The sequence below is a fragment of the Rhopalosiphum maidis genome, chromosome 2 (genome assembly GCF_003676215.2).
Source record: "Rhopalosiphum maidis isolate BTI-1 chromosome 2, ASM367621v3, whole genome shotgun sequence".
Taxonomy (NCBI): domain Eukaryota; kingdom Metazoa; phylum Arthropoda; class Insecta; order Hemiptera; family Aphididae; genus Rhopalosiphum; species Rhopalosiphum maidis.
Genome location: NC_040878.1, coordinates 4,089,354 through 4,105,449, shown reverse-complemented (window position 1 = coordinate 4,105,449; position 16,096 = coordinate 4,089,354). Strand labels below are relative to the sequence as shown.

The following is a 16,096-nucleotide window of genomic DNA, read 5'->3' as shown; positions in this document are numbered from 1 at the left end:
TTAGTAAGTACATTAATGTTCCAAAAAATTTAAAGTTATGAAACTATGCGATGCATTGCTTATTAATATTAATTGTGCAAGTATAAATAAACGCCGTTGTTCAAAAATACAATTTAAAAGCTACAAAATATATTAGATAATTATATTAATTTGTTTAAAAAACGTATGATGTTGCTGAATTTTCATCCAGCTTTATATCCAAGTTATTTATCAAAAAATGCATTTATTAGCATTGTTCACAGAAAAAAAAATACTCAGATAAGTCTACGGTTTATAGTGTAAGTCTATTATTTAATTTCAATTTTTAGTTTATTTTTAAAAACTAATATAATATAACCTTCAAATTAAAAAACTATTCAGAATGTTGGTATAATTCAATAATATGATTTTAGTGTATTTAAATTACCATCGCCTCTACCTTACATATTTCAATTTATAGATTACTTTTAGTCATTATATTCCTCAATAGCTGCGTTTAATTATTATAAAAATTTTACATGACTCATATTTGAAGCATATGCTGTATTATTACGGTATACACCATTATACTTAATGAATTTTAGATTCCAATAACAGGTATACATTAGGAACAGTATAGTTTTACAATATTTTTCGGTGCTTATAATGTTACCCTATGTCAAAGTTAAAACTATGTATATAAATGTACATAAATATAATATATTATACATACAGTATACTTAATTTTAAATTGCTATTTTATTTAGATTAAAACCTATAAACAGTTTACAAACTTTTATTCAATCCAAAACTAGTCAACATGATTTCATAATTACATATTTCATGTATATTTATAATATAATGTCACTTGTCAATACTTAAAAGCTTTTATGTTATCGTGAATTACAAAATAAATATAGGTAAGCGAAATATAATAACATTTTTTTTTTTCAATTAATATATAATATATAATAATACATTTGTCAATATTGGTTTATTTATTCCAACTTATGAATTTATGATTATATATATATATTTATATCAATACATAATATATTACTTTGAACATCCGTTTTAAATAATATATTAAAATATACAAAGTAGAATGTTATATAGAACGTTAAATCAACATCCTTGCTCAGTTCAGAATCTAAAATATTTGTACAGTAAATTAATATTAGGTATCCAAATAGTTATAAGGATTTTATTTTTATTTTGTCGTTTTGATAAATATTATTCAATACGAGACTTATGAAGAAAGTTTAATAAAATGAAGAAGGGGTTGCAAATACTGGAATTCGCATATTTTCATAAATCTAATAAAAGTTTTTACAATACACTAGGGAAGAGCAAAAATAAATTATAACATTTTCAGATGTACAGAAGTCGTTGAATGCTAAAATATAACATCTTTATATTTTAATTTATAGCCAGAATATTTGATAAACTTTGATTATTTATTAAATTATAAGATATTATTAAAAATTCATCAAATTTATTTAATACGCAAGTTTGAAATATATACCATAACAAATGTGTAGGTATATACAAAATTTAATAAAATCCTAAAGAACAATAAAATACTTATAAATTCAAATGAAAAAATTCATCTAATGGTGACGCCGTCACATTAATTTAAATTACAAAACATTATTCAGTAATTAAAATAGATTATAACAATACAACCCTTCGAGATGTCTTCTAGGGACATTTAATAGAAAGTTGGATTAAAGTTAAGAAATTACGTATTACATAGGTTTGAGATATTCCGTCTTTATAAATGGTATAAATGTAGAATATAACTCAATTTAATTGTAACGAGACAAAATACTAAGGACATAAACATGTATACGTACATTATTTTAGACAAACAATGCCTTCAAAATATAATATAGTTGAAAAAAAAATGAAATATTAAATTAATGTGATTTCTAGAAGTAAATAAATCGCATTATTATTATGCACCTATATGTCCTACACAAAAAATAAATTAATTAAATATATTATTTTTTAATATTTTTGTGTTCTGTCATAAAATGTTCATTATACATAATATTTTAATTTAAATGGAATATTTCTAAGGGAATAATACGTAATGATTAATTATGAGTATATTATGTATAATATAAGTTAGATATATTATTATTTATTAAATTAGATATTTATCGTATTGAGAACTTATCATGTTTTGACCACCAAACATATTATCATATAACAGTTTTTTATAAGTGTATATTATTGCTTATTAATTAATATATATATATATAGGTATATTGGTTTAATATGGCTTATATATATCGTAGTTTCTTGTGCTTTAATTTTGTAATCATTTTAATGTAATATAAATTTAATAAGTCTTCTACCTTGACAATTTATATGCCTGTTTAAAGTAAAAACACAACAAATTTAAACCTCCTCCGAAACTAAAGTAAACAGAGACACTTTAAGTGCTTATAATTTTATCGGACTTTTGTGTATAGGTATAAAAACTTAGTACGACCAACTCGTATTTTATGTCACCGGTGACTTGTGCTTACGTGCACCAAATTTCCCAATCCACTCTACGCACAAGCTAAGATAATGACTTGCACTAATGCTGTTTATATACTTATTGGTCGGTATTGTGATATATATCAATGTATTATGTTTTCGTTAGAAATGTTTTAAATTAATTAGCTACATAGGTATACTCTAGATAGCATTAAATAAATATTTCCCATTAACGGCAATTACACCTAACATGAGATAAGTGTTTTAATCACCAATAAATTATTGTACCTGATAATAAAGATTTATCGTATACCATACACTGATTATTTTACTTGTCGTATTTTTAACTTTTTATAAGTAATCCCGAATCGCGTTCAATACGTTGATAAAAAAGTGTTTTAAATTTCTTTAATTAATATGTATAAAACCGTATAAAATGTTACATAAAAGGACATTTGGACACGGGGATTTGTTTGCTCTGATAGACCACACATTAAACACATGAAATTAGTAGTATTCTATTTGCAAGGCATCAATTGATCAACCGATTTGATACAAATGTTAAAAACATTTAATTTCATTAGAAAATCTACTCGATGATAACATTTCCACTGTCCACTATTGTCACTATTGTTTTTTTTTTTATTATTTAAGTATTATAACGCTAAAATAATAATGGTGTTAATATATATAAAGTACACAGAAGTATACCTTAGAGTAATAAGACTGTTTATACAATCGCACATAGTAATTAGTTATTAAACATGTATTTGTGTAGGTATTAACCTCTCATAGTGGTTAAGAATTTTTTTTTTAATAATATTAGATATTAACATTACTTCCTACTTAAATAATAATGATAGTAAAAATATGATAACACTATTACTACAAAGAACGCATTTCTTATTCAATTTTTGTATAATTATTTTCAACAAAAGCACTATAATATTTATTATTCATATAGGAACAAGTAACGACCATTACAATCATACAATTATTGATATAATATTATAGGTATATATTTTTATTTCGATGGTTTTCTCTCAGAATCCAGTAATTCTTAACTTATATTTTAGGTACATATTTTTCTTAAACTTATAAAAATGACCAGTAGTTTTATTACGCTTATTATAATATGACGTGTAATGTATACGAAATGTTTCTTTTAAAACCTAATATTAATTTTATAACTCGTTATATTGTTGTGTAAACTCCTTGTACTAGCCACTATTAATATGTAATTTGTAATATACAAACTGTTTGTGTTTAATAACATTAATTTACTGAACGAAAACAACGATAATATCATAAAGGTGCTATAAGAATAAGTATGAGTTATAGATTATAATATATACATTTTGTTATGAATATAGTTGTTATGCTGTATTATATAGATTTCGCATTTGCATATCTTATGAAATTCATTTTAAATCAAGAGAAAATGAAGAAATATTTGGAAATATTATTGTTGTTTAAAGTGGCTTAACATGATATTTTCACCTTATCATCGTCTAGATATAATTTTCTATACTTTATTCAGTATCCTATATTATTATAATACATTATTTTAATTATATCCATTGTAGATGCCTATGGATACGACTCCAGATACCTACTTAAGTTTATTTAATATACATTATAGAATATTTATCTAATTTTGATTTATAGACTTAACAGCTATAGCTTACAGACTAAAAATATTTAACTAAATCACTTAAAATGACAAAAATATATTCGATATTAAAACTTTGGACCGTTTACAATTGAAAATAAAAGAATAAATTTGTAACGTTAAAACAATCATATAATTTTTAAATATTCCATATCCTTAATTAGAGTTTTTAAGTTATAACTAAACGTTTGGCATATTCATAATTAGTTTCCAGTTCGTTAATATTTTGATGTTATAATCAGCCAGATTTCATACTACATATTTTATCGATGCAATTATGATAGCAGCTACTGAGCTAACTTATTCTTTAATTCTTCCGACGCGCTGACGCCGAGGTGACCAGCTGCAGTAGTTGAAAAACGAGCGTTGGGGTATAAATTTCAACCCAGAATCATGACCATGAGTTTGCGTAGGCTGATAGTGTGGTGTAGATGTCATTAAACAAGAATTCGCCACAAAACAACGGGTTAATTTGGGTTCGTATGGAAATGAAAGCAAAAAGGATCGATACATGGAAGGACCTTTACCAGAGATGGAGGGTAGGCGCCGTATGTCAATGAAAAAAAGTCTCTTTTAGGCACCAACCATACCCCTATATTTAATTAAAATACTCAGCACATTTTTTATTTATTTTCTAAATATGTCAAACTAACATAATGAGTTTAAGTCTTCGATATATTTTTATTTTTTTTTGTCTAGATCGTCATTTTGGATTCTGAATGGAAGCTAAGATGATATTTTTAAAATTATTTTATGTTTATCTCAGAAATATAATTTTTGAAACCTAAACTAAATGATCGTCTTTAATAAATTTACTATTACAAATAGTGACGATAGATAAATAGCCATGAAAATCGTTAAAATATTTAGTTTGATAACCTAACCTAACCTAACGGTTAAATGGAAACAGTAGTAAGATTTTTACGAGGTTTTTAAATTTACTAACGATCGAAAGTAGATTGTGGACATTAAAATATATATTGAAAATTATATTGATTTATCAAATTACAATTATTAGTATTAAATTTAAAATTAGCATTAATTCAAAACATACTCGCCTATATGTATTGTAGTATGAACTCGTACTTAACTTATTATTTTAACCTACGATTATTGATACAATTCAGTTTTATAACTACTTAAAAGGTAATTATTTTAAAATCAGAATAACTCTCAAGTTTCGATTCTAGAATATAGGAGAAGCGAAGATTGTATTGATTTAACAATTATGTAGCTTTCTTTTTTTTCTATATGGATGCTTTTCCTAGCAATAAAAACTGTGCAAAAGTTGCGGCTATATCTGTTACCTACCTATCTATATATTTAAAATCGAGTATATAGTTGGTCCTTAGAGGGTTTTTTCTTTATTTTGTCAATAAATTCTATGAGCGCTTGAAAAAACTGTTTTAAAATTCATCCTTCAATCTGAATTTTTTTGTAGATTTCCCTTATAATGAAGTGGGAAAATAAATAATCATTAGAATATTAAAAAATTATTCCTCTTAGGTTATAAAAAAAATACAATAATTCCAATCTATAATGTTTAATCACAAAATTAATACCAAAAGAAATCAACTTAGCCTAAATATATATAAATTTATTTTTTTTTATTATTTATTTAAATTAATATCAAACAAGTTACTGGATGTCACTAAAAAAAACTCGCGTGAGAAGCCCAGGGTTATCTTAGTATACACATTTTCCTAATGATATAGGTACATTAATATAATGAGAAAAAAATATTTTTCTTAATAATAATAAATAATTTTAGATTCACGTTACAGGTGCTATGGTTATATAAAACATATATTATAATACATACACTTTTTATTCAAAACTTAAAGTGTGTTTAAACTGTGCAATTTGATAAAATATTATTATTATGCATATTATTTGTTGTCCATTTCTAAGACTTTATTAATCATTTTATAAAATGCACGAAGAGATGATTGCATAAATATTATTATATTTTCTGTCTTATATAATTATAAAATATAAATGGCAAAGGTCTATGATCCGTTAAAATATCAATCATTTTTTTTTTTTATCATAACTTCATTGTTATTTTTCAGTTTAATTTTATATTTTAAAAGAAATTTGGAAGAAAAATTATTAAAGATACCAATATATTTTTACAATATTATAAATTTATATAAACTAAGAAAAAATTAAAAATTAAATTGGAAATATAATTATTAATTTATTTTTTAACAAGATATTGGTAACTATATTTAACTATTTTATTAAATGCAATATTTGATTGACAATATTATTAATGTGAAATTTAAAATTAAATAAAAAATAATTAAACTGCGATATTATTATCGAATCGATATAGTTACACTGTAATACACTTTATAAGTGAAGAAAATCGAGATTGTAACCGAAACAGCGATAACGGTAATAAACAGTCGATTTAAAACGTATTATGTAGATTACCGGTCTATCAAATAATATAACATTTCGATACTATTCAAACGCTTTCACCTTTTTCTTAATGCGATATGTAAATTCTAACATTTACTAGTAAAATCTAGCATTTACAAAATAAAACCTAATTTTTACTAGTATCTATTTGACCTTTTACTGTAACATAATTTATATATATATATCCGTTGAGCAAAAAAAAACTTTTTATCGCAACACTTTTACTCGTAGAATATAGTTGTATAGGAGTTTAAATTCTACGAAATTTTCCTTCTGGCATGTGCGAATAGCACAATATTAACTCGAATAAAAGTCGAGAAAGTCGTGTAGTTTTTCATCAGTTAAACGAATTTATCGCGTTTGTTCAAAATCAAAATGTCCAAATTAAACTCGGTATCGTGATATACGAATAGCCGTACAAAGTACAGTATGATTCTTTTAACGAAAGATACACATCGTCTCGATAAGAATAATGTTTTTGAAAGCATTTTTTTCTTTTATATTATTGAAATCTATTACGACTACGAGTACATAAAACAATATACTTGAAAAATTATAAATATATATATTTTTTTAAATGAATCTCGTAATCATTCTTTAAGATTTAACTTTTTTTGAATGAAAACATTTAATTTTAATTTCATATTCGTGAACAGAACGATTTCGATGTAAAAATATAATATCAAACAAATAGTTGTTGATCGAAAATAAGTATTTAACGTTTTTCACTCCCCTCCGTGTTCGAATCCAAACTTTACCTAACCAATTAATCACACATCATCGCCCCGTGTATATATATATATATATATATATATGTGTGTAGTGGAGTGTTTGACACGAATTTATAATGAAAAACGGACGAAACTCGTCGTCGCCATCGCACTATAATTACCCGACAATAATTATAACGTTATGTACTGTACAGTGCCGTTCGTGTTTACAGGGCAATTCAATCGTGCGTCTCAACGGATATTCATCACACCGGCGGCAGCGGCAGCGGCACCGGATACTGCCAGTACCAAAGGGAAGACTAATCATGCGACAACACAGGTATAATAAACAATAATATTACTGCAGCCGGACGTCTGTTTAAATCGGTCGTGGCGATGCCGCCATTTTCTCCCGTCCGGGCGATTTGAGTGGATTAGTTTCGAACGCATATTATTATATGGGCAAGCTATATCCTGTTATTATACGTATCTCCGTTCGTCCTGCTCGTCCATCGATCCCCATCCGCAGCGCTCGCCTATTCCGGTAATGCGTCTCTGCTGCTGCTCTTGTCCGCGTGTCGTCGTCGCAATAAAATTTATCGGCCGGACTAAAAAAAAAAAAACAAAGGCCGGGCGAAAACAGCGAAAACGCTTTTTTCACGCCTAGGAGAAAATGACTGCTGCGGAAAAACCGTTTCACGCCTTTATCGTTCGATCGAAATAAACGTTAACGCCGTTTTGAATTCGTCTGCGTAGGAACATTGTGTGTACATGGCTGCTGTGTAGGTAACTTTTATACGAGCTTATTCGTATTCCAATATATATATATATATATATATACATATAAACGTTTTGTTCCGAAGAAATACTGATTAGGCGGCTACAACAAAGTTGCTCGTTCCGATCTCTCTTGTCAATCTTGAGAAAATAAAATTACTTTTATTCATTTGATACCCGCGAACGTGCAACAATACACGCTAATAATACACCTCTTAAAAAAAAAAAACAAAAAAACTCCTATAATTATACGAATTGTTTTGTTTTCTTGTACAATGTGTTTAATACATATTTAAACTTGACACTTATTAAAGTTAGCCTATTAATTATCATAGTTTTCTCGAAAAATGCAAGATTCAAATTAACTTATAAAGGTTTGATGTAGGTATAAGCAGCTGGTATACTTGACACGTCTTATTAACGCTACAATACTGCTATGTTTGTCGTACATGAATAATAATGTTGGTAAACTTATAATGAAGCATATAATGTAACATAAAAACTAAAGGTATTACTCCAATTTAAACAAATTTATATAAATAATATAGAAACAAAGTTTACCAGGCTTAAGATCCATAATGCACGTATACATTAGTATATTATATTGAAATTAAACCATTTTCTATAGTTGTTAAATTTAAACTGATTCAAACTATTACATTTAATTGTCATTAAATTCAAATTTAATTCTTATTGTACACCAGAGTGGTTAACTACTTTTACTTTATTTTTGTTTCTTGATTTTTTCATAAAAACAGAGATACTCTATTTTAGATCTTATTTTAAATTATAATTCTCTTCGAACCTTTTGTTAATTATTTTTATTATTAGCTGTACATTTAACATTTCATTATCAAAAAAATAATTAAAAACCAAAAGTGAATAATTTTATTTAACAGTTTCGACGCCTCGCTGAAAATAGCACCTTACCCTAGTGCTGACCCCGCATGTATCAATGTTAATAAAACCTCTCTCTTCTACCTTGAATCTTCATAAAGAACAGATTTTAATACGAGTTATTATTATACAGAGTTAATATTATAATCGTGCACCAATAAATTAAGGATTTACTTAAATAATATAAAAACTTTTAATTTAAATAAATACAGTACGGCTAAAAACTATACAACTTTCTCTGTTATATGACTAACTTTGTAATTTAATCCAATATTCTGGAAAATTCGAACATTAATTTGAATCACTAAAGAGTAAAGAATTGTACTGGGAGAAGGGGCGTTAGTTAATTACTTCGTTAGAATAAGGGACGTCAAGAATAATTACCTGCAGCAAAACGACTCCAGTGGTTCATCATGCCTATATAAAATCTTAATAGTGCTGGAAATTTATCCTTACTCTTATAGTTGAGGTGTTAAGTGCTACTATACTAGTGGTTTAATATGTGCATATGATGGAGTTGCTGGTAGGTATTAGTGATGTTATTCAATCTGACTATGCCGTTTTTAAATAGTGTAAACTGTAATGTATTTTTGATACCTAATCGATATTATTCTTTCGTAAAAGAAAATTCTTTTGTATGTCTGGCAACAGTGGAAACTGCCCATTATAATGTGTCACAATAATTACTAATTGGAGCTGATGTAGAGAATATATATTTGTATAATCATACGACCATCTAGGATTTATCTATTCTATATGACTTATATTTTAACTTATACCAGATATATCTAGAGATCATTGTAACACCATAATTAAACTATAGACTTACTATATTTTACTTATTCATAAAATATTTATTTATATAATTTATTTATTATTTTTTAAATACTATTTTATATTTAAATGTTAATATTATTGAGGTTATTGAACTTAATTCTTGAATCTAATGATAATTTTTATCTAAAAAAAAAATTAACGAATAGCAGTAAAAAACTTTACATTTTTAAGAAAACCATTTTTAATTGAATTTAGGTTATTCAAAATCGATAAACAATTTGTTTAAAATATTTAGTTGAATAAAAATATTATGTTTACCGTTTACAATTTAATTTATGTTGTATTGAATTCAAATTAATTTTAAAATATAGCTTAAGTTAACTTTAATGAAAACAAACTTACTAAACTAAAACCAAACTCCTATAAAAAAAAAAATGTCTGATAAATTTGAGAAAAAAAAATGTTTACAAAATAATAAACGTACCTTTTTGTTTTTACTGAACGCTTTAATGCTTTTACCAAATGCTTTTTTCGAACCATCAATATAATTCAATAATTAGCGTAATAAAAATGAATTTGCATTATCAGAAAAAAATGGTATAATAGATCTATGATTTTTTTATGATGGTTTAAAATAATAGGTTGATATGTATTTTAAAATATAAAATACCAACATTTTGCAGGTATATTACAATTGAAGGGTCTAGTGTTAAATCGGATAAATCCACTTTTTCATAAATTGACTTTTGCACGAAAAAAATATCAAAGGAAAAAAAAATTTAACAATTGTAGTATAACCGTACAAATCCAATAACTATTATAGGAAATATTGGACAAAATGGGCTTACCTGAGTTTGTCGTCCAAGGCAACAAAGCAACAAACGGATTACTAAAATAAACAATTTATTTTATTTATTAACAGTTTTGTTTATTGTGTACATATCTGTGCTCCGAACTTATGTGGTTGTTGCCCCAAAATGTTAGTTTAACTATATAGACGTAGCGAATGTTGTATGTTAGGTTGCCGCGGTTTATTCATTTTGTTTTTGAATACAATTTGTATTTTGAAAGTATTTCTTATTTTTTATTTCTATTTTTGTGAGTACTGAATAGTATTATTATCAGGTTAGGCTAGGCATTTTGAATGCCATAATGAGTAATACGAATATTCTGACTTCAATGGCAATAACCTTAACTCGGATTTTAATTTACATTATTAACAATTATATGAGTCAAAATCACAAATAAATAAATACATTTCATATATCCATGCCAAACTTAATCAAGTTTTCTAGCTTAATTACAGATAATATTGTACTAAATTGTACAATTATAGTCAGTTTATTTCCTGTTCTCTGCCAAACCTATGAATCGTATTTAAATGTCTAAAACAGTTACTCAATGTACCTATAAAACACAATCCGTTTAAACAAATAATTCATATATATTTAAACATATACAATATAATTTTGTAAATCCTTCTGAAAAATACGTTATAAAAATAATCAACAGTATAAACAAAAATGATATTAACTGAAAATTGAAAAATGATTTAAATAAATATCATAAAAAATAATCAATTAATGTTAATAATTATACATGTTCTTTTTTTGGAGATTGTCATAATAAACTTGTACGGTAGTCTCGACGAAATTAAAAAAATAACAAAAATATAAATAATGACGTGTATTAATTATATGAACATACTTCAACTTAACCTCAGCATAATTTATAAAATACTTGTAGGATTTCAGTTTGTGATAAAATAATAAATACAAAAAATATCAAAAATATGTCAAACATTATTAATTTAATAAATTAATCTCGTTTAAAGTATTTTTTGTTTGATCCAATTAATGAGTATATATAATAATAATTAATTAATATACATGTATAATATGTAATATAAAAATAATGGTTTGGACAATTTTAAGAAAAATTCTCCTAAAAATTGAATTTTATAAGACTTACAACTTAAAAAAAAATATGATAAAGGTATACTAAAATAATTAAAAACTAATAATATAATAAAAACAATATTTTCGTAAAAGGTTATATTATCAACCTACCACGATACTAAAAGTAAAATAATTAATTTTAATAGATATAATACAAAAAAATATATGAAATATACACTTAGCGATATAGGCAAATCTGCTCAGAACAGTTAACCGTAAACCTATCCTAACCTATCATATCATTGAACTCAAATTGAACATACCCACAACAAAGATCCACTTGCCGCCTAATGTATAGCAGAATGGTACCCACTTGCTTGCCTTTTTTACTATTAACCCCATACGGTGTCTATCCATTATAGTAGTATATATTTGTAAGTTTACGGCACTTTTTTTACTATTACCCAATAAAATTGGACGGTTTTTGTGATAAAATAGTATCAAGTCAAAAACAGTAATTGTTTAGTAAATAATAAAACGTTTCGTTATTTCAATATATTTTTTCTTGTATGATATTTTATTTAAATGTTAACTACGATAAGTTTCATGTTTATGTATAAAAATAATAACTTTAAAATAGTTTTTTAATAATTTCTGTTTACCTGATACTAACAACACAAATTTTATCAAATTTTACAACTTTATACTCGTCGGTATGTACAAAAGGCATCAAGTTGTCAATGTTAAATAATGAATGTGTTGTTTGTTGGTATCGGGTAAACAAAGATTAATCTAAAAATAGTTTACCCCTAAGTTGTTTAGTTATATAATTTAATTAAAACAAATTGCAAATTATTGCATACAAGACTTTCATTTCTCAGAAAACTAATTCAAATCATATGAAATATTCAGAGTACAAAATTTGATTTTACAAATGATGATATATTATAAATGCGATCAGATTCTAAAGAATCTATGATACAGTCTGATACAGTGATAATATTAGGTATGTATATACTGTATATACATAATATTAGTTTAAGGTTATAATAAAAATCTTGAAATCTTTTAACTATTTTAAAAAATATACGAAAGATTTAAAAATAGATAATAACTTTTAACATAAAAAATAAAATATAAGAATATGATAAAATCAAAACAAATTTTAGTTTATTATTTTCTATTTCGTCTAATATTAATATATTATAGGATCAACGATATTTTTGGTTGACTTTAAGTTTTTATAAAAAATTGTGAAATGTTTCTCGTGTATACTTTAATAATGACGTAAGATCTTTTTTTTCTTCGGGTAAGCATAAATCAAAATCATATACTTTTGGAATGATCATCGAAATTGGATTTCTTCTGTTCGAGTTCATTTAATGGAATTTGGTGTTTAAATCGATGGATGTTTTGAAATATACCATGACTTTTTTATTTTTCATACATAGCAAATACACTTTACATCACAGTAAAAAAAAATCTTTTCTTATTTTCATCAGTTTTTTTCATTTGATAAGTTTTTTTGGACAAACTGTTGAAGTCAAAAACATTTTTCGTGACATTTCTACAACCAACAATTTATTTTCTCCTGGATATTTAATCAGTTGCCTCCAATTAGATGGGTTGTCTACAAACGAAAGAAATGTTTTCCGAGCTTTTTCAATTTTAACGTGGTTCATTCTTGAGTAGCTTTTGGTACCATTAACTTATGATCAATTATTTCAATAGCTTCCTATTAATACAATAAAAATAGCCACATCGCCATGATAACACTGTTTTTATTTGGCCCAGGGTAGCAATAGCTGAACATAATTACGAGTGTAATATTTTCAGTAAATTAGGTAAATATTTGTACACATGTGAAGCAACGTCATTAGCCCCTCTTTTGACTTCAGTTTCATACCCAGTAAAATATGCTGCTTCAGTATATACACAATTAAATTATAAGTTCACAATTGATGTTTGTAAAATGTAACAAAGGTTTCTAATGAGGGGGTTAGAAGACACTGTTGTAAATCAAACGATACAACACAATGGTCCATGGACGTGGTGGCTATGTCGTTTCTTTTTGATTCATAGGTTTGTTCAGCTTCGTCGTGATGTTTTATCTTATCTTTAATTATTTTAGTCCTTTGTTCTCGTGAAATGATGTTATTAGTAAGCTGTACCTATTTTATACTTGTCACACTGTGAGCGAGTGTCATTTTTGAGAATCTTGACTTAAGCTCTTCGTCTTTAAAATATTTTTCATACAGTGTTCGACTTACAGGCTTTTCTACACTTATTTTGTTTTCATTAAAAGCTCGTTGTAATACAAAATGACTTAGTTAATACTTTTTTCAAGACTTTCCTACAATAGTGACTTTCGTAACTATGAAGTTTGTTAATATGATTTATTAATAATTTAATATAGTCATCTTGAGAGGTAGTGCACGATCCCTTTTATCTGGAGAACATCGTTATGCAAGTAAACTTAGCATATTAGTGCAAACATTCCTCAAAAACTTGATATTTTCATAATACAATTATATTAGACATTAGTTATTACATACCTACAAATACATACACACACACATATATATAATAACCATCTTTTGGTACATAATTTTGATATGTTTTTCTCTTGGATTTTGTTTTTCCGATGTATCTTTTTTTTTACTACTTATCATAGGAAAACATGTAAATAGTGTAGGAATATAAGCTGTTCGTTTGTTAAGACTACCCGTGAACCAACCCTATAAATGAGGTTAAACCACTTAAACCTCATATAAACTATCTCCTGTTTTACTATTACACTTTGCTTTACAGTAAAGTATTTCAAATGTTCGCAAGTTCGACTATTTTCCCTGAATTAGTCATATGTACTTAAAGCTAACATAACACGGATATATAGTTCAGTAATGATCTCTATTTTCAGGCATACAAAAAAAATAGTTTCCAGATTTATGCGTCATCTTTTTCCGCTAAAAAATATTGATTTTTTTTAAGGTTTTTTGGTTAAATATAACTAAGAAACCGTATAATATTGTAAAAGTGTAACAAGTCTACGTATAAAGAGAATAAAAATAAAAATATATTTCAATCATAATATATATTATATAATTACATATATCTTAAGCATTGACAAAAATATACATTATAAATTAAATTATTGTTTTCAAAAATCACACATTAGTTATATTAAATTATTTTAAAATATAATGATAAAAATGTATATATATAAAATAAATACTCATTAAAATTATTATTTTTTAAAAATTAATAAAAAATATTACTCACTTATAATGCCTTTGTGGAAGGTTATCTCTGCTACTGTAAGTTTTTCGTGGTTATTTACAAATTTCAAAACACTATTATATACGCAAAGTATTACTTGGCACAGAATGCATCACCTAAACATTATAGTTATTTGTTTTCAAACGTTTTTTTGGCAAGAATGGCAGTGAACATTTTTAAATTTTAGGAGAAATTGGTTTTAGCGAAAACGGATTACGGTCAATATTATTTTGGAGAAAATAGGTATCACTTGCTATATTTTCTTTTTATATAACTTACCTATAATCATCTTTAATATAAAATAATAACTTCGTGCGTATTATAACTTATATTATTGTAGTAATATTAATAAAAGAATAACCTATTTGCTGTATTGGCCCACATAAATGATTGTGTGAACCATCTAAGCCAATTAAAAATGATTCAACACATTATTTTAATTTTATCAAAAACGATGCCACCTGTTCAATAATATACTCAGGAGCTCTTTAGAAAGCTCTTTTGTTTAACATAATAAACACATACCTATGCTTGTAATAATATCATCAAGACTTTGAAATGTTTTTAATGTAAATAATTTTCATTACCTGTTATGTTACGTGATGAACAACAATGAAATAACTAACGAAATGTAAATTAAAAACTTTCTTTATGATCGTATATTAGGGTAATTACTCTGGTTCAGAAAACAAACTCAGTATTTAGATGTATTTGAAATTCTGGAAAAATTATGAAAAAAATGCATGAATGCGATGAATTACACATTTGTGTATTCAATATAAATCTCTTTAATGTTTGTATTATAGTTGCATGTACTAATGTACTATGGCCTACTATTACCGGCACAGTAAAACAATTTATAACAAACATTTTAACTAAAACTACAAAACAATCGTTAATTAAATAAAAAATAAAAATTTGAATATTTACTTTTTAACACTACAATGTTGCATGCAATTTTAAATCAATAATGTATTTAAGTTAACAATTATTTACTTGCACTTATTTAAAAACTTATATTTTTGAGTATTCAATGAAATATTTAAATTTTATTTTTCAGGAACTAATTTATCTATTTACTTCTATAGTTTAAACATCATTATATTTTATTTATCTTCTAGAGCTCAGGCGAGCTTTGATGTGAGAATACCTCGTTTCGTCAGGAATAACCTTGGTCAGAATTACACCTACGCCTAATCCAATCTCACTGT

At 25.6% G+C, this 16,096-nt stretch overlaps 1 protein-coding gene across 5 annotated transcripts in view; it reads left to right on the top strand.

Annotated features, from left to right (window-relative positions):
* LOC113554088 overlaps positions 1 to 16,096 on the top strand; it is a 167,962-nt gene that overhangs the window by 134,983 nt on the left and 16,883 nt on the right. For all 5 annotated transcript variants that reach the window (XM_026957778.1, XM_026957776.1, XM_026957777.1 and 2 more), the window contains one exon: positions 7,491 to 7,597. In XM_026957778.1, the coding sequence (XP_026813579.1) occupies positions 7,491 to 7,597 (107 nt within the window). The remainder of the gene's footprint in view (positions 1 to 7,490; positions 7,598 to 16,096) is intronic.